Source organism: Mustela lutreola, chromosome 4 (assembly GCF_030435805.1).
Source record: "Mustela lutreola isolate mMusLut2 chromosome 4, mMusLut2.pri, whole genome shotgun sequence".
NCBI lineage: Eukaryota > Metazoa > Chordata > Mammalia > Carnivora > Mustelidae > Mustela > Mustela lutreola.
The window spans coordinates 27881251-27905675 of NC_081293.1; the positions used below are offsets into that span (position 1 = coordinate 27881251).

General features: G+C 45.3%; 2 protein-coding genes across 3 annotated transcripts; one reads left to right on the top strand and one right to left on the bottom strand.

The window, feature by feature from the left end:
- Window positions 1-4312: 4312 nt before the first annotated feature.
- On the bottom strand, window positions 4313-17362 carry HIF1AN (hypoxia inducible factor 1 subunit alpha inhibitor). Of its 2 annotated transcripts, none has more exons than XM_059169183.1 (9): window positions 17247-17362; window positions 14588-14812; window positions 14056-14306; window positions 10922-11070; window positions 8749-8894; window positions 7827-7933; window positions 7344-7407; window positions 6997-7107; window positions 4313-6170 (listed from the first exon to the last, which is right to left on the bottom strand). In XM_059169183.1, exons 2-9 carry the CDS (start codon window positions 14768-14770, stop codon window positions 6126-6128), a joined length of 1056 nt encoding a protein of 351 aa, XP_059025166.1. In that variant the 5' UTR covers window positions 14771-14812; window positions 17247-17362; the 3' UTR covers window positions 4313-6125. The 2 variants fall into 2 exon arrangements, with proteins under 2 accessions (XP_059025166.1, XP_059025164.1); XM_059169181.1 differs by lacking the exon at window positions 17247-17362 and adding an exon at window positions 17123-17191.
- A 19-nt stretch (window positions 17363-17381) lies between these two features.
- NDUFB8 (NADH:ubiquinone oxidoreductase subunit B8) lies at window positions 17382-22071 on the top strand. Its single transcript, XM_059169184.1, has 5 exons — window positions 17382-17542; window positions 17803-17929; window positions 19219-19318; window positions 19731-19886; window positions 21886-22071. Exons 1-5 carry the CDS (start codon window positions 17458-17460, stop codon window positions 21976-21978), a joined length of 561 nt encoding a protein of 186 aa, XP_059025167.1. The 5' UTR covers window positions 17382-17457; the 3' UTR covers window positions 21979-22071.
- Window positions 22072-24425: the final 2354 nt, after the last annotated feature.

The window sequence follows — 24425 nt, forward strand, 5'->3', positions numbered from 1 at the left end:
TATCTAATGACGTGAAGTTGGCATAGCTTCTCCAAGGGTGATGGGAACCCATTCAGCTGCCCTCACCTCTCCAATGGTGTAAGGAGAGCTTACGCCAGATGGCTTCTCACCCTTACCCTGGGACTGTCGTGGAGAGTGGTCATGTCTGACTGACCCAGGCAAAAGGTATCAGACAATTCCCTGTTTCCCTCCCTCTAGGACAGTTTTGGGTACCAGGGCCCTTTTGTCTGCCCAACTCAATATGGGCATCTCCAGGGCATTTTCCTTGTTTTCCCCTATGGTTTTCTTTCTTTCTTTTTTTTTTTTTTTAAAGATTTTATTTATTTATTTGTCAGAGACAGAGAGGCAGGCAGAGGCAGAGGGAGAAGCAGGCTCCCTGCCGAGCAAGGAACCCGATATGGGACTCGATCCCAGGACCCTGGGATCATGACCTGAGCCGAAGGCAGCTGCTTAACCAACTGAGCCACCCAGGCATCCCTCCCTATGGTTTTCTTTAGAGAAAAGAAATCACTGGACATCTATCTGCTCACAAATCACGGAAATCAAGTTTCTGAAAAAGCCACATCATAAACCACCACCACCACTACAGCCATTTAGTAAGTGCTTGCCAGGCACCTTGCTCAAGCTTTACATTGTTTCAGTTATCTGACAACACTGAGGTAGGTATTTTCAACACTACCCCCCACCCCAGTAAGTACCATTAGAGTTGAGAGGAAACAGGCTCAGAAAGAAGAAATCAATCAACAAGGTCAAACCAGCTGGTAAGTAGCAAAGCTACAAAAGTGAACCAAAGACATCGGACTCCAAAATCCATTCTTTAAAACACTATGCTAGATTGCTTCTCACTGGAAGTTAAAGGGCATATATTCCTTCCCCAAACACCATCTGAAACCCAGACTTCAGGGGGGGAAAAAGGCGAGGCCTCATTTTTTCACTTCTTTAATCAGTTTTTATACTTAAACACTTGGAGGAATGAAGACAGCCTGGGTAAGCTGACCAATGAGTCCCTCTCACCTGCTACCCCAGCTTCCATGGCTTTTCTCATCTAAGACCTCCGATCCTTACATAAAACTACCAATACGCTGTTTCCCTTCTAGCAAACACTGGAATGCAGAGGTCACCAAACTTGGTGACTTGAGGCATGGCCAAAGACACCCAAGAGAAGCTAGGAGACATTCACAAGATGCCCACCATCCCTGAACTGCTTGCTGGGCCGTAAGGCACACAGGAGGCATTCAGGTGGAAGCACAAAACTGCTTGTTCCATCCTGGCTTGCCAGGCCTGGCCCCATCCTGGGATTCTCCTACCCAGTTCCTCCTCACTGGCTCTCCACTGTCCAAGACTTTAGGTACCCACCCTCCCCTCGCCCACCTCTGGAGGCCCCAAGGCCCATTGGTCCCTGGGCCTCAAGGCTGCCAGTGTCTAAGGCCTCATCCCCCAGAAGCGTGCCAAAAGCACTCAGCTTGGCTCCACTGAGGATCCTAAGACCGATGATGATTAAACAGAGACGGCTGAAGACTTGCAGAAGGGCCACCAGAGTTAGAAAAGCAAAGCAGGCTGCACAGAATTAACAAAGGAACACTAAGAGGGCAGAGCAGACACAGAATAAATGGACTAATCACAGGTCGAAAAAGGACGATAACGCAAAGATGCTCTAGGGGGAGAGATCCTAGAGAAAGTCTATCCAAACACCTGCAGCCATGGGGCTTCTGAAGAAAGCTCAATCGTTTAGGGAAAAGGCACTTGCCTGAGAGAGACTCGACAGAAGGAAGTTGAGTGGGAGAGCGAGAAACAGGGGGAGCCCTGAAAACGGAAGATGGAATAGCTCTTCAATGCAAGGAGCTTGAGAGGACATCAGAAGTTGGCATGGACCGGAGGACAAGCACTGCAGGTTTCAGAGGACGAGGAAAGCAGGGCTGAAAGGTCAGAGCTTCTGGAACCCCAAGAAGCCACTTCCAGATGCATCCCAGCATCCAACCTGTTTGGGTAAAACTAGTCACTGAGGGCTATTCCCTGTCACCCTACTAAACTCCGCACCCGATCTGAAAGGGTAGAAGCCTCAGAGGTAGGGAGTTTACCATGGGAGAAACACAGTCCTATCTCTGGGAAGTTCACGTTCTGATACCCTAAGGAACCTACCACACACAAGTCACGAAACTGAGGAACAAATACCACCAACTAGTGCAAATTAATATAGTCCTTGAAGTGTGAAGACAGAAGAATGAATAATAATGTGCAACAGGGACCCAGGAAAATCCAAGTTGGGACTCTCTACACCTTAAGACTCAGCCCACTTGAAGTTTTCTCATCACCTGTTCACATGCCCAGATGGGGTCGTCAGTGCCCCTTAGCTCCTGCACTGCAGCTGCAATGACTCGGGAAAACCAGCATGCTGGGAGGCCTGGAAGGAAGAGTCCCTCCCAGGAGAGCCCAGGAACTCAGAGGATCCTGGGGGCAGAGCTTGCTCTCTACTGATCTTCCTCCTCTCAACAATCTCTCATCTTGTCCTCACAAGGTTCAAGATTCATGGCTTCACAACCTCTATTTTGTGTGGTTCCTCTTCCACTAAGAAGAACCTAGAGGATAAAAACCGGGATTTCTCTACATCCTGCAGTGTTGGAATGTAACAGACACTTGTCACAGGCTGGGTACCTGGAGTGTTGATTAAAAGAACTTTTCCACGAACAGCAAATGCGTCAAAACTTTTCCATTGGTATTCTTTGCCCTGTCACTTGCATTTGACACCCATCTCTCTCTCTCTCTGATGTCCCACTCCTATACCCACCCACCCGTATTCTACCTCAGGTTGGGGAATGGGCCTACCCAGGCTTTGTAAAGAAACATCAGCTCAGCCCACATGTGGGAACAACGGAAGGGTATGTGGCTTGAGAGTCTCTGGTGGGGGCAGAAGGAGGTCTCCCCACACCGGACTGGCCCACTGATAAGGATCCTTCCCTTCTCTGTCTCCTAACAGATTCAGATTAATGATCGCTCATTCCTAATTGTCAAATTTCTTTTCCTTCATCCTGTGTCTAATCACCAGTGACAGAAACCATTACGCAAATGAGAGTAGACGACTTCCCCCAACTGTTCGCGTTGGTAAAAACCTTGTAATTTAGAGCTCTGATTTGTAGGGGAAGCTGGTCTCCCCCAGGCATCCTGGGCATCTGCTCAACTGATGCCCAGAACAGCCCTTCCTTCCTCCCCTGAACTCCAACTCCCCAACAAATATTTGACTTCACAAAAGAACAGTTTCCTATATACCTGCTGATGTAAAAACGGGAGCCTATAATATGGCTGACCTCCTTTCAGGTCCAAAGCCCCACCTTCCCTTGGAGTGTGGCCTGCACACTGCTGGTCAGCAGAGGAGTAAGCAACAGAGCAGATATGTTTCCTTAGCCGCAAGTAGAATCTGAGCTTAAAAAGCCCTTACTTAGCCCTAAGGGAAGGGAGGAGACTAGCTCTCTTCCTTGGGGGAAAGGGAGGCAGCAGAACATCAATCGATGTTCTTAGTTATTATCTAGAACTGGATCTTCAATCTTAAAGGTACAAAAGCAAGCTGGGAAGAGTTATGGTACCCATTAAAGGACAAATAATGCACTGGGATCTAGAACTCAGTTTCCCCACAACTACTTCCAGCAGTCTTAACTCAGAACAAGGCTTCCTGACAGTTTTCACAAGAGGTCTTTAGCTGGAGCCCAAAAGAGCTTTTACCCTAAGCTGTAGCCTGTGCACCCTCTTGGGCAATGCCCAGTGTGGTGAGATCTGAGGACAGCCTGTAGGACAAGATAGGCAGCAAGGCAGGAGAAATAAGTGTATGGTGGAAAAGGAGCAGCAGGGACTCCGTAGTCAAATTAATAGTAGGTTCAAATCCTGATTGCCACTCATCACTGAAACCCCTCTGAGCCCGTTTCTTTAGCTGTGAAATGGAAATACCTACCTTGCAGGATAGTGAGGAACAAAAATGAGAGCACTAGGCAGAAACTGAGTATCTAATAATCAGGGTCACTACTGTATTACCCAAGAGTCAGCACCAATCCTGTAAAGGACCCTCCCCCCACACCCAGTTGCCTTAGGTCAGATCTGTGCCAGCCCAGCACCCAGCCAGGAGCAACGGAGGGCCACATGCCTCCCTGCTGCACATCGCCCACATCTCTGAAGGCTGCAGGGGCACAGCAGACCTCCTAAAGAGAACAAAAATAATCTGCTATCTTTCAAAGTTTGCTTGGGCTGAAGTTTATCCTGTCTGCCTTGTTTTCTTTGCTGCACTCCTCTTTCCCAAGAGATGGAGGGATGGAGATCACTGCAATCATATTTTCCAGCATTGGCTATATTTGAAAGAACTACACTTGAGAAGGTACCGTGTTTGCACACCCACGCTGCATCAGAGAACCCCAGAATGGGGTACTAAAAATAAACACCCTTATCCCAATACCCAAACAGGTGCACACATGCACACACATACATCCTCTCAGACCATCAGTGCGCTGTAACTGTAACTGTAAACTGAGCTTTGGGGGTTAGAGCCACAGCTCAGAAGCTGACAGTAAACCTTTGGCAAAAAATAAAACAAAACAAACAAACAAAAAAACCCAGAGTTTTCCAACTCCTCTTTCCTTCCAGAGAGAAGTGGCATGGAGATGGGAGTAGAGGTGAGAAGACACAGGACTACAGGGCCACCATACTGCCCAATTCCAGCGGCCCCAGTTCCACTGAATCATGTGACCGATGGCCCTCTGGGTTGTGCAGTACCCAGCTCCAAGCTGCAGCCCTAAGAGGGGTTCCCACAAGTAACAATGAACAGAAAAAGAAATTCCACTTCTGTGCTCCATTATCAGCTGCCCTGACTTTCAAGGGTGTTTGTGGAACATTACTGAGGGGTCTGGCAGAGGTGCTGGCTTTAAGAGGCAAGGTTATATTTTTGTCCTTGCCCTGAGGTGGATGACAGGTGGCAAGCTGGCTGCCTAGGTTTGACCCCATTTCATTTACTTGGCCAGGAAGCTCCGCAGGAGTGGAGGACGTGGCCTGGGCAGGGAGGGTCACAGGACCTGGAGGCTCTCACCACTCAGCCTCAGGTAGGTTGCAGTGAGACCTGACCAGCGTCCAATGGCTAAAACTGAGTTTAAAAGCTTTAGGCTAGGTCAGGCAGTACTTCCCTGGGGCTTACACTGTGTGTCCCACTGGACAAGGTTAAGCAGTGGAGAAACTCAGTAAGCCAAGAGGCAGGCCAGTGTGGACACGGACACAGATGCACGTGCGTGTGTGCACACATATCACACACACATCCACACAGAGGCTCATACCCCTAGAACCTAGAGAAGCCACTACTAAGAGAACTCCCCTGGTACTCAGCACAGGGAGCCGGAGCTGGTGCTATTAAGAGAGAAGCTGTATGTGTCTGCAATTTGGAACTTAGGTATAATCCTTGGCTCTCATGTCCCGAGGGTTTTTTTTTATGTATGGCTTGAGCTGAAAGGTCCAAGTTGGAACTCTGACAGGAAGGCTATCTAGGCTCTCAGAGTCAAGTCCCCCTCTCACTCTTCCCATGAAGAGTCCCAGTAACCATTCCCACCCAGCCTAGAGCCTGACTGTGAAAACTGGAAGGAGGCAGATTGACCTGGTGGTCAGGAGTGCTCTGGCCCCGCAGCCCAGACATAGTGGGCATCCGAGACCATCTCCTCTCTCTCAGGCTGAGGCACTGAGGCTGCAGGAGACAGGCCCAAGAGCCAGCAGTGGCATCCTGACTCAGAAGGAGAAAGCAAGGAACAGATACACACGCGCGTGTGCATGCACACACACGCACACACATCCCAAGGGTGACAGACTGACGCACATAGACGTGATGACAACCAGAAGCTGGGACTCCACACACTGAATGCAGGCCTTAGTGGGGGCAGAGAGGGAAGATGCTGGGGCACAGAGGCAAGGGCAAGAAGTCCCTCCAAATGGGAGTGGAGCGCCAACCACCCTGCCTTGCCCCAAACACCTGCCTCCAGGGCCATGGCAGGAGTCCAGTCCATTAAGTGCAGCGTGCAATACTAGCGCTTGGAGTCTCCTGTCCTCATCAATGAAGCGGTGTGGACGGGCTAGCAGTCACCTGGCAGGAGGCCTCGACTCCTGGCAGGCTAGTTGTATCGACCCTTGATCATTGTGTTCAACAAGGGCCCCACCTGTGAAGAGACATGAGGAGCCAGTCAGAACTGTCTGTCCCCTGGCCCTGGAGCCAGACGTGGTGTGTCTGGAAGCATTCTATGTCCACCAAGGGCAGGGACAAGGCTTTTGTTCAATCCTATAAACACACTAACCTACTCTCTTCCTGGAAAATATTCCAGGACATGGCATTCTCATCTGGGTCTCTCTTGTATGTTACCTTCTCTCTCACAATACCCTATAAATAGCACCAAACTGACATAAGGTCAGAGGAGCCAATAATCCCCCCAAACCCAAGAGTGCCTGCATGTTTCTTAAATGAGCTTTAAGAAGGTTAAATGCCTCTGTATCCTGAAATGGTCACCCGCAATTGGGGCTGGTGCCACTTTCCAATCCCACAGGTCCTCTGGATGCTGAGGCTATCCATGGGAAGAAGGCAAGAGCATTACAAATACCTCCCTTGGGTCCCCAGTGGGCCACTGGCACACCTGTGTGGAAGCAGGTCTCAACATTACCTAGAGCAGCCTTGGCACAGCTGGGAGAGCGTGAGGAGATGCTTTACCGCTCACTTCCCATTCCAGAAGAATCCCCCCAGGGGTCCCCAGCTGGCACACAAGCCCCATGGGGAACATTACCACTAGCATGGAACAGATTATAATTGATCCACCAGTCAAGCCCAACTCTCACCAGAAAACAAAGATTTTCTGAACACGCCCATAACCTCTATGGAGAGAAAGGACACTGGATACTGAAACAGAGCTATGGAGAATGTGACATCAATTCTGACTTTCCCTGGTCACTCTGCCCACTGGGCCACAGGAGTGCCACCTTGGGGTAGCCACATACCTCTTGTGGGTTCCCCAAGGCCTCTCCAAGCATCTTCTCAATGTTTCTCATTATGGCCACTTTCTGATGGGCTTTGAGAGGATATTCAATTCTCTTAGGGGTGGGGGCCCCCTGCAAAGGAAGCAGCAGCTCAGGAAAATGCCTTTAGCAGCAGGCTTCAGTGTAACCCACCGTTCTAGCACCTTTACCCCTTCTAAGAAACTCAGTTCAATCCCACCCCTCTTCATCTCTCCAAAGACCTGGGAATCACTTTCAGAGAAAGCCAACCTCCCCACCCTGCCCCCAAATTATTACACCTACCTCACCCCAATCCCATCTAGGGAGGAAAAAAAAAACCCCATATTCACCTTATACCAGAAGTTCACAGTGATGGTAATCCCCCCATTTAGTAATGACTCTATGTGATGCCACCTGCAAGAAAATAAACATGCTCCTGTTTGCCACCAATATTGCTTAGAGAGAGAGAGAAAACTAGGTAAAGTCCGGCTACAGCAAATGACAAGCACATTATCTTTACATTCATCCTGCCAAACACCCTGGGACCAGAGGCAGTGGGTGTTCAGCTCAGTCTCCAACTACAGAAGAGCCAAGAACAGTTTCTTCAGCCTCAAACCTCTGGGATCTCTTTGGACCTGAGGAATTGTCATCTTGTCCTACAGACTGTGTTGTCATTTCTCCCATGTTCAGTATGGTCACATCTGGATATGCTGACCTTTCTGTAGATCACATAAAACCAATCCTGCCACAACTTGAAAGGGACATAAATACAGTTTTCCGGGGAATGGGAAAGAAAGCTCCCAAAAAGCCCCCAGTCCTAACCCCCTCCTCACCAGTACATTGGGATGTAAAGAACATCACCAGGGCCAACCACTGTTTCATAACCAACCACGTTCTGGAAATTGGGGAACCTCTTGTAGTCAGGATTGTCAAAGTCCACCTGAGAGGTTCAAGAGAAAGAAAAAAAAAATCAGTCAATTGCCAAATCTTTATTAATATAAACTGCGATGTGCTAGTTTGGTAGTGATTCTTTAAAAAGATGGCTTTAAGAATAAAAGATGTGTTTAGAATTTACATCCGGCAGAAGATACCACACACATTAAACATATACACTCTCTCAGAGAGCGGTATAAGACAAGCCAGGCTTGAGGATTAAGTGTTAAAGAATACTGGGCCTCAGTACTCCTGAGGTCAGAAGCCAATCATCACAGCTCACAGGTCAGAAAACCTAGTCATGGCCTGCAGACATGAGAAATGAGGATGCACCCTTCAGCCAAATCTTCTGAAACTTTCTCCCACACACATATTCCTGTCAGCAAAAACTTCTACATGAAGTGGCTAGGCAGTTCTCTCAAGAAAGCAGAGGCCCTCCCTGGTTGGCCATAAAGTCAACCACATACTTCTTTTAGATCCAGGAAAGACAGTAAATGACATATGACAATTCTGTTCACCCTTCTCCTTATCAAAAAGTAGCAGCATCCATGACAACAGAAAGCAATTATTAAACCCAGTGGAGACATACACATTCAAACAGAGTGACCAGAGTCCAACAGCATCAGTGATGGTCTGCCCTCCAGAATTACCTCGACAGAACTGTTTATCCTTATGCACATCTAAAGAGAACCACCACAAGGGCCTGGAATACGTGAGCTACACTGTGAAATTATCCTGAGTTTATCCACAAAGAAGGGGAAAGACATGCCAACCTTGGATCCCAAAGGAGTGCTACACCCTCCTCAGACCACATAAGCTCACCTGGCTCTGTCTGTCACATGGGTGATGAACAGGATATGGGTACAGGCACTCAAACTGATCCGGAGGGAATAAAATGCATCGCTTGTAGCCTTTTATCTGAGCAAAGAAGTTCTGCTGCTCATCATAGTGAGCAGGTGTCACATTTCCTGTAGGAGGAAAGACATTTTCTTATTCAGAGCGGTGGCTTGACTGCAGAGGCTAGAACACAAGGCCCAATGCTGGAGAGAAACCCAGCCTGCCCTCTCAGCTAAGGGTTTCTAATTAAAACTTCAAGCACAACTGGGGCGACTGCAATTACAACTCTCAGCAAATTGTTAAACTTTCAGTGGGCAATAAGTTGTTCAGAAACCATCGCTAGCTAAGGGTTCACCATCAATCGGAGTAAAGCAAACTTTCATAAATGATGCTTCTGCCCTTACTGGAAGCAGTAGCACATCGAGATGATATTCACAAGTCTGGCAAAGTAATACACCATGCATACTTGTATGCGTCTTGACTATGGCACGAATCAAAGGGTAAATAAAACAGGAGTAACAAACAACTGAAGTGACTGGTATCAACAATGCATGTGTAACCGTCTTTGATGGAGTTAATCAGTCACTTGAAGTTGTATGAATAAGTACTTGCTTTGAGTAGCTCTTCTGGAGCTCAAAGATTCTCAACCTTTGTTCTCACTTCAACACATCTGTGGGATGCAATACTTCTTAGAGCAACACGGAGGCTGTTAATTGTCGTGGGGGCATGAGGAGAGCATATCAGATTCCTGATGTATAATTTGAGTAAGGGGAATTATTTTAAATGCCAACTTGAATTGGTTCTGCACTAGTGTGTATTTGCTCCATCTACTCTTTGTAACTGGGACCTTATCTGTTGTTTATCCTTTGTACAATCCCTGAGAGCTGAGTGCCCTGTGCAGAAGCATTCTATGTCCACCAAGGGCAGGGACAAGGCTTTTGTTCAATCCTATAAACACACTAACCTACTCTCTTCCTGGAAAATATTCCAGGACATGGCATTCTCATCTGGAGTTCAGAGCACGGAGTTCAGAAAACATTCCCTGGCCTGCCTGAGTGTGCCAAGACAGCCGCTTTCGTAAATGCGGAGTCCATGTGCATCCTCAGAGGAGATCTGCTCTCTCATCTCTACCTGAGGGATCCGCTTCAGTGCACGCTACCAAAGGACAGGAAGGCAAAAGAAAAACTTAGAGCTAAGTAGGTCAGAACTAGCTCCTGGCAGGTTAATGAAGAGCTGGTTTCAAAGGGACAGGTTGGAGGTGCAATCCATAAGCTGCACTGCTAGAAATCTTTATGAATACTGGCAGCAAAGGATCCAAAACTGAAGAAAGAACAAAGGAGAGACTTCAGAACCCAGTGGTGAATGACAACAAATAACTACTCTGCTTCCTTGTTTAATCCAATTTATTCACCATTTACTAGGTACCTATTACGGGCCTGGGCCTGGGCTAGTGCCAGAAATAAAAACAAGAATAAGACAACGACCCTGGCCAGTAAGCAGCTCTACTTCTTTTGTACTGCAAGCCTCTTATTCCTTTGAACTGGAGTTCAAAGGCCTCTCCTCTCATTCTATTAGAAAAAGAATGAACATACTCACATATTTGCTTGTGTATACATAAAATCCTCTAGCAGTATACACAAGCAACTAACATGTGGTACCTCCAAGGAGAGTTAGCGGGAGGCTGGGAAATAGAGGAGTGGAAGAGAGATTTATCATTACACACCTATTTATACCTTTTGAATTTAACTCCATAAATATATTAACATTCAAAAGATAAGGTTCAATTTATACTGAAAAAGTAAGCTTTCCTCTTCGACTGGAATAAAAAATCTTCTGAATACAAGCAGATCCAATAGATAAGGACAGTTTTTCAGGAAGACCCCTCATATCTGAGTATACACGCTCATGCGGCAACTGAGGAAGGGAAAAGAGAACTAATTTTCTTTTCAAAGTGCGGGAAACTAGCCTAATCATTTTACATACATTATCTCTTTAATCTTCATAGTGATTTATAAGCTATTCCTTTCACAGAAGAGGAGACTGAGATTTTAAAAAGTGAGATGACTTGTTCAGAGTCATAAAGCAAACGAGTGAAGACAAGCTTGGAAATCAGGTTTGAATGACTCCAAGTTATGCTGCTTTCTGAAAGATTTCTTACCTTCCATGCCAATGAGCAGTAGGTTGGATGTCAGTTGTCCCCAGCCACGCTTTCCCTGTTGCTTATTAATCCAGTTCCAGTTAAAACCCAAGAAGTCCATGACGATCTTCCTGCCCACAGTGTCATTGAGCGTTTGCTGCAGATACAACCTATGTTTCCAGAGAATAAAATCCCATTAGTGCACATACACAGTCCCTTGGCATGGCCTCCCCACATCTGGAAATCCAAATCCACACCAGCACCTCCCACAGAGACCAGCTGCAGCCATGCAAGTGTCAACCAAGACAGATTCTCACAGAACTGAATTCTTGCCCGTCCTATGAGCTCTGTTCAACACCAAACTTGCTATTTTAAAGAAAAGATCCCCCCCCTTTTTTTTAAACATAAACTCTATACCAAATGTGAGGTCTGAAGATGTAGATGAAGATCTTGATCAAGATCTAGACCAAGATCAAGAGTTGCATGCTCTACCAACTGAGCCAGGCAGGTGCCCCTAAAAGAAATTATTCTTAACCTTTTCTGGGTCACAGCATAAATCAAAGAATCCAAGAAATGTTTCCATAAAAATGTACATACACATGGAACTTTCATACAATTTCAGATTCCTCAACACCTATTCAGAGTCTAAAATGATTATTCAGCCTTTCTCTAGAAACTCTCAGAGCCTCAGACATCCCCTTTGGTCCTCAATGGCCTTTATGATAGATTGTATTACTGTTCACCAAGATCTAGTTCCCTATCTGTGGGAGAGTTAATTCTCCTATATCCCCTTGAAGCCAAACTTCCTTATTCAACTTGCTTTAACCAATGATATGTCCACAAATATGACTTATGTTGCTGCCAAACTGTAATTTGAAGAAGCAGTACTCACTGCTACCGTATCTCTCTCCCTCTGCTAATCAACTGCAAGGTTTCAGATGGTAGCTCCTGGGTCCCAAAATAAGGAAGATGACATAAGAGTAGAGCCTCCATGTGACGTTCGATGGACATGGATGGACATGTAGCACGACTGTTATTGTTGTTATAAACCTTCATTGTTTCAAGTCACTGCCTCTGGCCTGAAACCTAGTTTATCTTAACTAATTCAGCCACCTTCCACAGCTGAAAGACTCATCAGGCTTTCTGTAGACCCAATCACGGAGGAACATCAGAAATTACCTAAGGGATGTGAAAACCCAGACACGTGCTCAAGTCCCATAAGGGACATAATAAAAGGGCAAACATGAAGACAAAAAACAAAAGCAGTCCTGTTCTAGTCCCGAGAATGTTACCTCAAATGGCTCAAAAGTATCTCAGTGCCTAGAATCAGGATGTTTAAGGCAATATTAACTAGAAATCTTGGTAAGTTGTAAACACTAGCTACCTTTTGGGGGACAAAGAATCCTCAAGACTCAAATACAACCTTTCCTTAGAAATTATAAAATATATCATACAAAAATTTTGTCAAGTAACTTTAAAAGAGGCAGAACACTCACCAAACATGAATCCAAACAACTCCTATTACATCAGAACAGTAAATGGTCAAAAGAGCTCAAAGAGAAATTATAGAACTCCTTGAATCCTAACAATTCCAAAGTGGAATTGGTTGGTGGTAAAGTAAGCTAGTCAGGCAAAACTCGTGCATAGGAAAACATTTTCCTTGAATCACTCATAAAAACTACACTCATAACTTGTACTTAGTAAGGCAAACTGCTCTCCCTATAGGAGGTAAGAAACTTGAAGCGACTGAGGAACCAGGACTCAGGTGTCTCATCTCATGCTCCTTCCAGTACGAATGTTCATGCAATGGAATTACACTCCACCAGCACCATTTAAATTGACCCCTATCTCGCAACCCTGGGGATGTGTGGATGTGTGCACATACACATGTACATGCTATGTTCAATTTGAGGAAACTTAAGCAGAAGATGACTTATACTAGTCTTTGTAAGACGTAAAGAACTGATCAATCACAGCTGTAACCCTGGAAACTCTTTTTGGTCAAAGTTCTAGCACTATGATAACCGCTAAGTGTCAGAAAGACATAAAAACACAAAAAAAGATATTGCAAATCCATTCATGCAGCCATAGGTTGCTAACAGAGTCAGGAAAAGAACTGAGGCAGGAGACTAAAAGAAGCCCAGGGCTGGGCACCAAGTGTGAGATGGAGATGGTCATTCACCATAAAGTACTCAGTGAAAGCAATTCCCCAGAAGCAATGTTACAGTGTGGAACTGAATGCTGTCTGGGACCTACCGAGGAGGCTGGCCTCGCATATAAAGATGAAAGCACAGAAAAAGAATCACTTCTGAGTGCGTCTTGTGTTTGCCATCTCTAGTATAATGTGCAACTCTGTTATCAACCGAATCTGATCTCCCTCATCTAGGGGACCCTGACACCCTTCAGCCAAGAATCACAACAATCTATAAAAATTTTTTAGCTTTCATTGTCCTCAGCCAGCCCAATATTTTAGGACACGGGGTACAAACTGGCAATCTCAGGCTAAATCCAATGACAGCTGGTTTTGTTTGGCACCCCACAGCTTTTTTAAAAATTTGAGTTAGCTGCCGAGGTAAAAAAAATTTTAAATAAAAATCCCAATTTCTGGGGCTCTTGGGTGGCTCAGTGGATTAAAGTCTCTGCCTTCGGCTCAGGTCATGATCCCAGGGTTCTGGGATCGAGCCCCAAATCAGGCTCTCTGCTCTGCGGAGAGCATGCTTCCTCCTCTCTCTCTGTCTCCCCACCTACTTGTGATCCCTGTCAAATAAATAAATAAAATCTTAAAAAAAAAAAAATCCTAATTTCTGGCTTCTCTTGAAAATGAAAGTATCTGGCAACCCAGGGACCGCACTCCTAACTGGAAACAAGAATCAAGTAACGACTTCTCACTCTGAACATGGCACATGCTTTCAGCTTCATTGTCGTTTTCACCCAGACAACGTCTCTCATATTACTCACCTACTTAACCCTTCTAGGCAGCTGTGACTGTCATTTTGTGAAAACAACAAAGAATGACAGAGTGACAATTCAAGTCTAATCATTCTCTCATCTCTCAAACTAGGGAGCTCACCCAACTCCTCCATATGCTCAAACAATTACAAGACAGGAAAAAGGATGCCCTAGATTCAATGGGACGCCACAATCTGGGGACTTACCTCTCTTCCCCTCCTTGCTGCTGTATATCCTGCAGTTTCTCAACAAACTCGTGAAATTTCATTTCCTCCCTGTTGGACCTGGGCTTAAAGTTCTGGAAATTGGCCATCTTCTTCTCATCATAGTACAAGAACTTGTGGGTGCTGGCACTGTACACAGAGAAGTCTCCGTTGCCAATGTTCTCCTGCAGGTATTCGAGGTCCCATTTCAGAGCAGGATATACAAGATTTGTGTCTGTCAGCACCACAGGCTCCTAAATGAAAACAACAAGTGAAAAAAACAAATGAAGTCATCCCAAGAAGCCGGTGGATTCTTGTCCCATGACTCCAACCACTTCCCTACTTCTGAATACTTTCTCTTGTGAACAAGCACAAACTCCTTTAAGTTCCATTTCTCCTCGTCTCCCTCTCCACTCTCCCTTAGGCCCTAGTCCACAGCCCTGACAGTCCCCCACTTGTATCCTCATTCGCCTTTGACCTCTCCTCTCAACCTGGACCCTTCCCCCTCCCCTTCAGACCGGGCCCCGCCTCCTACCTCATTCTCGATAAGCTCCTCCGCCCGGGGGTCGCTCTGACTCAGACGGGGGATGGGCCGAGTCGGAAAGCTATAACTACGCAGCTGGGACTCATCCCAGGCGAGGCCCGGAGCTTCGGCCTCTTCTCGGGGTTCTCCAGAGCCGGAGGCCACAGCCTCCGCCGCCGTCGCCGCCGCCGCCATCTCCGTCGCTACAGCCGCCCCCACCGGAACCGGAAACTCCTCCTATTCCGGACAAAACACAACGGAAACCATAGAGATGCACGCGCACGAGAGTGGTCCAGAGACACAAAGAACGCGGAACCGGGACGTGGGGGAGCGCCTCCTCATGGTGACCTACAGCTTTACACCCTAAGCTCGGCCTGTGAAGTCCTGGGGCGCAGAGGTTAGACCCACTGATCACCTGGTTAACCAATACACCAAGTATTATTGCTGCGTCAGTATGCTCAGGTCTACACAAGAAGCAGAGAAAGGAGGCCAGTTTAGCGGGGCATTAATAACTGTACAGTCGTGGATGGGGAGAGAAGCAAACTCTTGACCAGCCTAAGAAATCAGAAGGAAAAGCAATTGTCAGACTGATGGATTTTGGGGAAAGGTTGCTCTGAAGGCCTAGACAAAAGATTTAATCCTTAGAATGGGAGAAAATATTTACAAAGTATATAGCTGATAAGTGACTTGTATCTAGATTATATAAAGAATTCTTACAACTAAACAATAGAAAACCAAACCAATTCAGATGAAAGACTTGAGTAGACAATTCTCCAAAGAAGATACCATGGTCAATAAGCACATGCTGCTGGTGGGAATGTAAAATGGTGCAGCTTCTTTGAAAAAGTTTTATAGTTCTGCAGAAAGTTAAACATAGAGTTATCCTATGATCCAGCAATTCTTCCTCTTCTTCCTTTTTTCTTTTCTTTCTTTCTCTATCTTTCCTTTCCTTTCTCTTTTTTTCTTCCTCCCTTCCTCCCTCTTTTTTCTTTCTCTCTTTCTTTCTTGATCCAGCTATTCTACTGTTAGCAATATACTGAAGAGAATTGAAAACATACATCCACACAAAAAGTTGTGTAAGAATGTTCACAGCAACATTATTTATGATAGCCCCAAACTAGAAATAACTATTGTCCATCAACTGATGAGTGTATGAACAGAAAGTTGTATGTCAATATAATAGAATATTATTTCGTCATACAAAGGAATGAAAACTGACACATGCTACAACACGGACAAACCTTAAAAATATTATGCTAAGATAAGTAAGTCGGACACAAAAGGTTACATATCGTATGAAACTGTTTATATGAAGTGTCGAGAATGGGCAAATCCATACAGATAGTAGATTAGTGATTGCCAGGGTCTAGGGGTTAGGGAAATACACTAATAGGGATGGGGGTTCTTTCAGGGGTAGTGAAAACTATTTAGAATTAGTGGAGATAATTACACAACTTTGTAAATATGCTAAAAATCACCTTATTGTATACTTTAAAGTGATGATTTTTATGGTATGTGAATTATATCTTGATAATAGTAAGTAAATTAGGCCAACACTGTTTCTTAATCCAAATTAGATCAGGGCTTGCTATTGATCGAATGCAGATATTGTACAATTATTTTTAACATGAACTAGTGATGTTCATTTACAAGAGGGCAAGTTGTTGTGAGGTAGTCTTCCTCCAAATTTATTTATTTTTTTTAAAGATCTTGGAGATAACTTGGGGTTTTTTTGTTTGCTTGTTTTTTAAGATTTTACTTATTTATTTATTTATTTGTCAGAGAGAGAGAGAGAGAGAGAGAGAGCAAATGCAGGCAGAGGGGCAGGGAGAGGCAGAGAGAGAAGCCAACTTCCCACTGAGCAAGGAGCCCGATGTGGGACTTGATCCCAGGATCCTGGGATCATGACAGGAGCTGAAGGCAGCAGCTTAACTCACTGAGCCACCCAGGCATCCCTTCCTCCAAATTTATATGCCAAGTAGTATACATAATTTTTATTGGTCTAATATATATTTGAGAATGTCTGTAATAATAGATTCTGCACCAAAACAGTCATCACCCTAAAAGTCGCTGGAAATATGTGTACATTTATATTGTGTAAATTATGCAAACGCTCTTTATGTAAAAATGAAAATAGATTCATATGTAAACCTGATAATATCCCCCACTCTTCTTTAAGCTAGTTTTGTTAACTGTGGTCCAGCTTGAAATCTTTACAAGTCCTCGCCAATCTGAGGCTTTAGCCAGTCTGGGAAGAGCTGCTTTAGGTGCTAGGATTGATTTTACATTTGTTGAGTTGAGGTAACTGGGATATTCAAATATAAATATGGAGTAAAACTGAGAAGAGAATTTGGGGCGAATGGTGTGTTGCATCATTCCTCTACGTGAAGGAGATCAACCAATTTGCAAAACAAGAGCAAGAAAGACCAGAGGCTGAATTTGAAGAATGATCACGTTTGGGGATGAAAGGAGGAACTGCCAGTGAAAGAGAGGAAACAGACAAGCAGTCAAAGAAAGTAAGACAGGCTGGTTTGATTTGTACTGCACCTGCGGGAGGTAAGTTAGCTGTCCACCTGAGATGCTTCCGTTCTGCGTCCCCATTATCCTTGGAAGTATCTAAGTCAGCTGGCGGAGAAAAGGATACAACAATATGAAATGTCAAAGTAGTCACCTGTTTGATTTTCTCTCCTTTCCACTTTCCCTCTCTGCCTCTATCCAGCCTCTCATGTTCCCTGCGGCTTCCCAAAGCGACTTAAGCCCCGCCCTTATGGGAGCCCAAAGACCTTCCTTCGCTCTCGGCTTCCCTCGTAGCGTTTGGCCCGGCTCAGCCGCCGTGCTAAGGCCTATGCGCATGTGCAGGGTCAACTGAGAGGAAGGTGAAGATGGCGACGGCCAGGGCGCGGGTCCTGGGAGTCCGATGGCTGCAAAGGGCTACCCGGACCGTGGTGCCCTTGGGTGCACGGACAGGTCCGTGAGAACGGGCGAGGCTTGAATGCAGGGATGCCTGAGGTTTGGTGTGTCGAGAGTTGGGCATTGGGTATTGCGGGTACTGCGGTGGCCTGTCCGGCGACGGGGCGGAGGTGGATGGTGTTAGTATACCCAGAAAAGGGGGTCAAGGATCTTACTGGTCCTTTGAAGCCCGGGCCGCCGCAGCCACCGCAGCTTGAAGCCTTCGGGGCGGCAGGAAGGACAGGGTCTTTCCTGACCCGCCCTTTTCTGCTCTCTAGCTTCGCACATTACGAAGGACATGCTCCCGGGACCCTATCCCAAAACCCCGGAAGAACGGGCCGCTGCCGCCAAGAAATATAATATGCGGGTAGAAGACTACGAACCATACCCTGATGATGGCATGGGGTGAGATGCAAAGTTTGCTTGCAGCTGGGTAGTGATGTGACATGGCCAGCTGGGTTGGGTGGCTCGACTCTGACTGTTTTCCCTGAACCTTCTCGTGACCCCTCAGAGTCAATGGTGTGAATGCCTTTCTCAGTGGAGGGAGGTGGGAGGTGATGGGTGAGCAGCTGCAGCCTAGAGGACTTCAATTTTCTCCTTGGCTCAGGCTGTTTCCTCAAATGAGGAAGCCGAGATTTTAATAGCTCCCTTGAGGACCCCTGAATAGCAGGAACTTTCCTTGGCTTCAACCAGAGTGCGAGGTTTCATTTAGATTGAGCATCTGCTGGGCTCAGGTGCTGTCATCCAGGCACGTGATCACGCTGGAGCTGGACTCCAGTCTTGAGAGCCTTATTTGTAGATAGGATACTCTGTGTTCGTGTATATATCTTTCTTTTAAAAAAAAAAATTTCTTTGCTGTTAGGGCTGTGGAGTTGAAGTAACTGTCAAGCAGATTAAACAGCCAACTTCCCTACTCCAGTTGATGTTACCCATCCCCCCCCTTACATAACATCCTTGCAATTAATTATCTGAAGTGATTACGGTCACCCTCGTTTTCTTTCCTAGCATCACTCTTTCAGTAGTGGTTTTAGCAGCTCCTATTCTTCTTCTTGTTTTCCAATCATTTTCTGTGACACATGACTAGTTGTCATCATTTCCTATGTCTCTTTGTTGTGGACAATAGTAGCCTTGGTAGGAGTCTATTAAAGTTGAAACTGGATTTGTTGGGGGAAAACTCAGCTTATCAGGAAGTCCCATGAGGTGTTTGAAACATGGAGATGTATGTTAACTCGGTGGTTGAGGGGCACATTTGCTATGAAGAGAATGCTTTCCTAATCTGAACCCCTTTTGTTTGTATACCAATTAGCTAGATGACCTTGGGTTCAAACTAAACTTCAGTTTCATTTTCTGTCTAATGAGGGAATCTAAGTGATTGATTGCTAAATTCCCTTCCAGCTCTAACATTATAACATTGCATGACTGTTGTTGAAAGAAGGTAAGAAGAGCATGTATGTTATAATGTATGTTACAGTGTTTGAGAGTTTGACATGACCTTTGACTTACACTTTGGACTTCTGTGATTAGTTCTGTACTTAGTGACTATAAATTGAGATCTTAATTTGAAAGTGGGTTTCTCTGTCCTTAGGTGAGGCAGTTGTGTGACACTTGGTTGCTCATCTCTTAACATGAGGGTACTTTGAATTGCCTGAGTGATGCTGCTCAAAGCCCCTTCCAGAAGTTTTTCTGTCTCTCAGGTATGGCGACTACCCAAAGCTCCCTGACCGCTCACAGCAGGAGAGGGATCCGTGGTATAACTGGGACCACTCAGACCTGAGGTTGAACTGGGGTGAACCGGTAAGAGATGCATATCTCATTTGACCTTTCTTCCTTCTCCCTAATATCTTCGTGAGGATTCTTTTTTTAGCTTAAATGGTATTTTGCCGTCTAAGCAACATTAAGGTTTTATGCCTAAGAAAGCAAGATCCGGTGATCCGAGGTCTGAGGGTCCATGTGTGGTTCACGGAATGAGACTTCTGTAAATAATCAGAGCTCTGTACTTTGAAAATTATGAACTGCCATGCAGTCTTTGGTCAGCAGAACCTCGGCTTAAGCCAGCGCCTAGACCTCTGTAGTAGAGTAGCTCACACTTGATTTGCAGAATATTGTCCTGGGGCAGTAGAGTACCTTTATTGAACCTTGTATCAGGCTCTGAACACCTTTTTGCAGGAAGAGCAGAATTTGACATTGAACTCTTTTTCTGCCTCAGATACACTGGGACCTTGACATGTATATCAGGAACCGTGTGGACACATCCCCCACGCCTGTTTCCTGGAATGTCATGTGTAAGCACCTCTTCGGCTTCGTGGCCTTCATGGTGTTCATGTTTTGGGTTGGGGAGACTTACCCCACCTACCAGCCTGTGGTGAGTATCTGAGAAGTGCTCTGGTAGGTACGTTTACTTAGTGCTGTTTCCTGAGGGAATGAAGTCTCTGGAGTAGGGATCCAGCCAATACCACGCTTGGCTTCCTGTTAAGGCCTGTAGAAGGCCTCACCCATTGACCTGGCACAGGCCTCAGAGCACTGCTCCATGCCTACTTCTTGGGTCAGTCTGAGTGAGAAGAAACAGTTTAGGACTAGATGAGAAATGAGAATGTGTAAGTCAACTAGTCTTCTACAGTTGCCATTTGGGGACTTTACTTACCAATTATATTTTGGCAAGTGATCTTCCAAGGTAGAGTCAAGGAATCTGGAGCTGAAACCTTATTCTTTGCTGGAGATGTGAAGGACACTAGGTCCTACAAGGTATGGAAGCAGTTGGTTTACTCTGAGCACAGACAGTTTTATCCTGGAGAGCGTAAAGGACGTGGAAAATATATTGTCTAGGTTTAAGGAAGTTTGATTTGGATAACAAGAAGATATAGATAAATGACACAACAAACAACATTTGAATGGAGATACAAGAATGTGGTGGCAGTTTTATGTATGTAGTGAACCTGTGTATTAAGGGGTATGTGGTCCTGTTGAAAAGAAGGATCATGCTAGATACTAAAAATATGTATAGAATTTGGATGGTGGGCAGAAGCTGGAGGGAACATTTGGAGCAAGAGAAAATAGAATGAAGGAAGGAGAAGGAGAGTTAGTTAGCTGGAATGGAATAGAGACATACAATATTCCTAGATAACTAGTTATATTGGTTACCTGGAGAGCTGTAAAAATTCAGACTCCTGGTTCAGTAGCTCCATGGTGGGGTTCTAGCATCAGTATTTAACAAGTTCCCAGGTAATTTTCATGTTCTGGGAAATTAGGTGTGGAAATTGCCATGTTAAAAAAAAATATTGTGAGGTGAGTTGGTCATTTAGGTTGGGATGCTTTGACTGAGAAGTTAGGGATTTGGACTCAGAGTAAGACATTCATTCAAATATTTATGAAGACCAACTATATATCAGATACAGATTGTGCTGGGGGTTGGGGATCCAGTGATGACTGGGTCTGCCTCTAAGCAGAAGGGAACTATGTTGAATTTTTGAACAGAAATGACATGATGAAGGTTAGGATTTTAGGATGATTAATCTGGGAGTCATCTACAGGGTAGATGGTACTGGAAGGAACTGAAAGCAGGAAGACTGTTGTGTTTTCAGTTGGCTGCTCAGTGCTACCTCTGCAGAGATAATCAGTGTCCTGATGGTAGCTGGCATGTCGGTGTGCACTGACACGAGCCTTCCTACCAAGCCCCAGGGGCTCCAGGCTGGAGAGTGCACATAGGGCTGGTGTGAGCACTAACTTCACTTCAGGAGAGCAAGAAACACAGTGTGGCTCTTCCGTTTTTCAGTTCTGTAAGCACATCACCCTTTTCTCCTCCCCTTAAGCTGTGTTCTCTGACAGCTGTTTGTTGGTAAAGCCAGCAGCCCCTAAAGCACGTCCCAGCCGTGTCTCCTCTGTGCTTTCCCCCACCGCTGCTCCTGCACGCCTCATTTGCTGGGCCACTTTAGTGGTGGAACCATTAGAGGCTGAGTGACTTAAAGGAGATTGAGTCTGTCTAGACCCCAGGAGAGAGTGGGATGGATGGATGCATCGTCTCATTTAGAAAGCACTTACCCTCCCTCCCTCCCTCCTTTTCTCTCTCCTTTTCTCTCTCTCTCTCTCGCTCTCTCGCTCTCTCTCTCACACACACACACACACACACACACACTCTCTCACGCACGCGCACAGTGTAGGCACCACTTCTCTTACAATCTAGGCTTTCTCTCTGCCTTGGGCTGATTAGGGAAGAGAAGTGCAGTTCCTGCTGTTCCAGCCCAGCTGGGTCCGACCAAAGGCTACCTTGTACCCATTTGCCATGTGTGATTGTTAACCCAGAGTGGGGTGTAGCCAGGTATTGACTGGGATGTATGCTATCTTGCTGACCTGTGTTTTTTCCTTAGGGGCCAAAGCAGTATCCTTATAATAATCTGTACCTGGAACGAGGCGGCGATCCCGCCAAAGAGCCTGAGCCAGTGGTTCATTATGAGATCTGAGGTGGCTTCATCAACTTTGTGCCCCTGAACTGACTCCCTCATTTCTAGAGGTTTAACCTTAATGAAATCCCTAATAAAACGTAGTGCTTGGTATCTGTGTCTCATTTCTGCAGGAATAGCACTACCGTGAGGACCTCATCCTTTTCCTTTTTTTTTTTTTTTTTTTTTGGTCTGCAGTCCATTCCCAACCCCTACCCTCTCTGAGATTAGAAAGATAGGAGGTGGGGGGAGTTAAGCACAAGAAAATGATAATTTGATAATTTGTTAATTTTGCTGGGGCCATGAGGGTATTTGAGAGTTCAAGTTGTGCAGCAGGTGGTAAGGGAGCTCCTTTTCCCTTTTACAGGGTTGAAGAAGAAGGAAAATTGTTCCTCAGTTCCCAAGTTGGAACAAAAAGAATTTCCAATTTAAAAAAACACCTTTTTATAGTGGCTAGTTTTTTAAAAAATTATACTTCAACATGTGTCAAGTATACTCCAGGATAAATAGTTGTTTTTGGACTCAACCTGGGGCTGTGACAGTCTCTAATTTGTTTTGTGTTGTAAGAGTGTGGCTTCCATGAATCCACTTCTGAATCCTACATTTATGTATCCTGAATCCTACATTTATGAATTAGAGGACAGTTCAGTGAGTTATTCTGAACCTGTGCAGGGCTTTTGCTCCTGTTTTTGAGGACTTATCTTAATGCTAAGTAAACCAACTCATTTTCTTTTTGTCCTTTGTCCCTTTGGGAACTTTTTTTAAGATTTTTTAATTTATTTGACAGATCACAAGTAGGCAGAGAGGCAGGCAGAGAGAGAGAGGAGGAGGCAGGCTCCCTGCTGAACAGAAAGCCCTATGCTGGGCTCAATCCCAGGACTCTGGGATCATGACCCTGAACGGAAGGTAGAGGCTTTAACCCACTAAGCCATCCAGGGGCCCGCCCTTTGGGGACATTTTCTTAAAGTAACAGTCATGCTGCCTGAAAACCTGTCCCATAAAAAAAGCACACATTCAGTATGACCTATGGAAGCAGGACCATCCAAGTTTGTTTTTGTTCAGGCACTGAAAGGGACTTTTTTATGAGATCGGGGGTGGGTACTAATACCAAAATGCCTCTACTTCAGTGTCTCCACTTGCTTTTTATCTGTCTTCATTTTCTGTCCTCAGTCACATTTGATAATATATTTAACAAACAGACATCTGTGTACCTAATATATATAATACTGTGTGATTTTATATATATATATAAAATCAGACACTGATAGGTCCTGGGGATATAAAATTGGACAGGACAAAAAGCCTTTAAGTACTTACGTAGAAGCTGAAACTGGCAGTTAACAAAATAAAGTGAAAGAATTAAGAGATGTGTAAACAGAAGAGTGTATTTTTTTTTTTTTTTTTGTCAGAGACAGCACAGGCATGGGGAGTGGAAGGCAGAGGGAGAAGCAGGCTACCCGCTAAGCAAGGAGACCGATGTGGGACTCGATCCCAGGACCCTGGGATCATGACCTGAGCCAAAAGAAGACACTTAACCGACTAAGCCACCCAGGTGTCCCTAATTTTAATTTTTAAAAAAATTTTTTAAATTTATTTTTTGGGCGAGCAGAGGGAGAGGGAGAGAGAATCTTTTTTTTTTTTTTTTTTGGATTATTTATTTATCAGAGATCACAAGTAGGCAGAGAGGTAGACATTGAGAGGAGGAAGCAGTCTCCCTGCGGAGAAGAGAGTGCACTGTGGGACTGGATCCCGGGACCCTCGGATCATGACCTAAGCCGAAGGCAGAAGCTTTAAGCCACTGAGCCACTCAGGTGCCCCAAGAATCTTAAGGAAGTTCTACACCCAGTGTGGAGCCAGACAAGGGGTTCGATCTCACATCCTGAGATCATGACCTGAGCCAAAATCAAGAGTTGAAGGCTTAACTGAGCCACCCAGGAATGCCTGTACTTTTCATTTTTTAAATCCTGTCCTGCTTGGAACTGCCTTATACTTTTGGTCCAGATTTCTTCCAGAGTGCTCCCATCAGTGACATTTCTGCCTCATTCCCTAATTTGAGGTATATTCTAAGATTCCATTTTCCACCCTGTTTACTTGCCCTCCCATCTCATCCACTGTTGTGCTAAGATGCTCCAGAAATGCTTGGTAAGTACTTAATACACAGGAAGAGTGTGAATGGTCTGTCTTGACTTCAAAACCCTTCAGTCCACCCAAAAAGGAAATCTAGGTTTGTGTCACAGTGATTTGGGGCTCAGTCATAAAATAACAACCAATTCACCATCTTTGGAGGTGTAGTCAGCAAAAACATGGTGGAACTTCCACATTAAACCAAAGTTTTGAATCACAGATAACAGGTCTAAGTTCTTTAGCTGCTGGCAGAACTTTTTTTTTTTTTTTTTTTAAGATTTTATTTATTTATTTGACAGAGATCACAAGCAGGCAGAGAGAGAGGAAGAGAAGCAGGTTCCCTG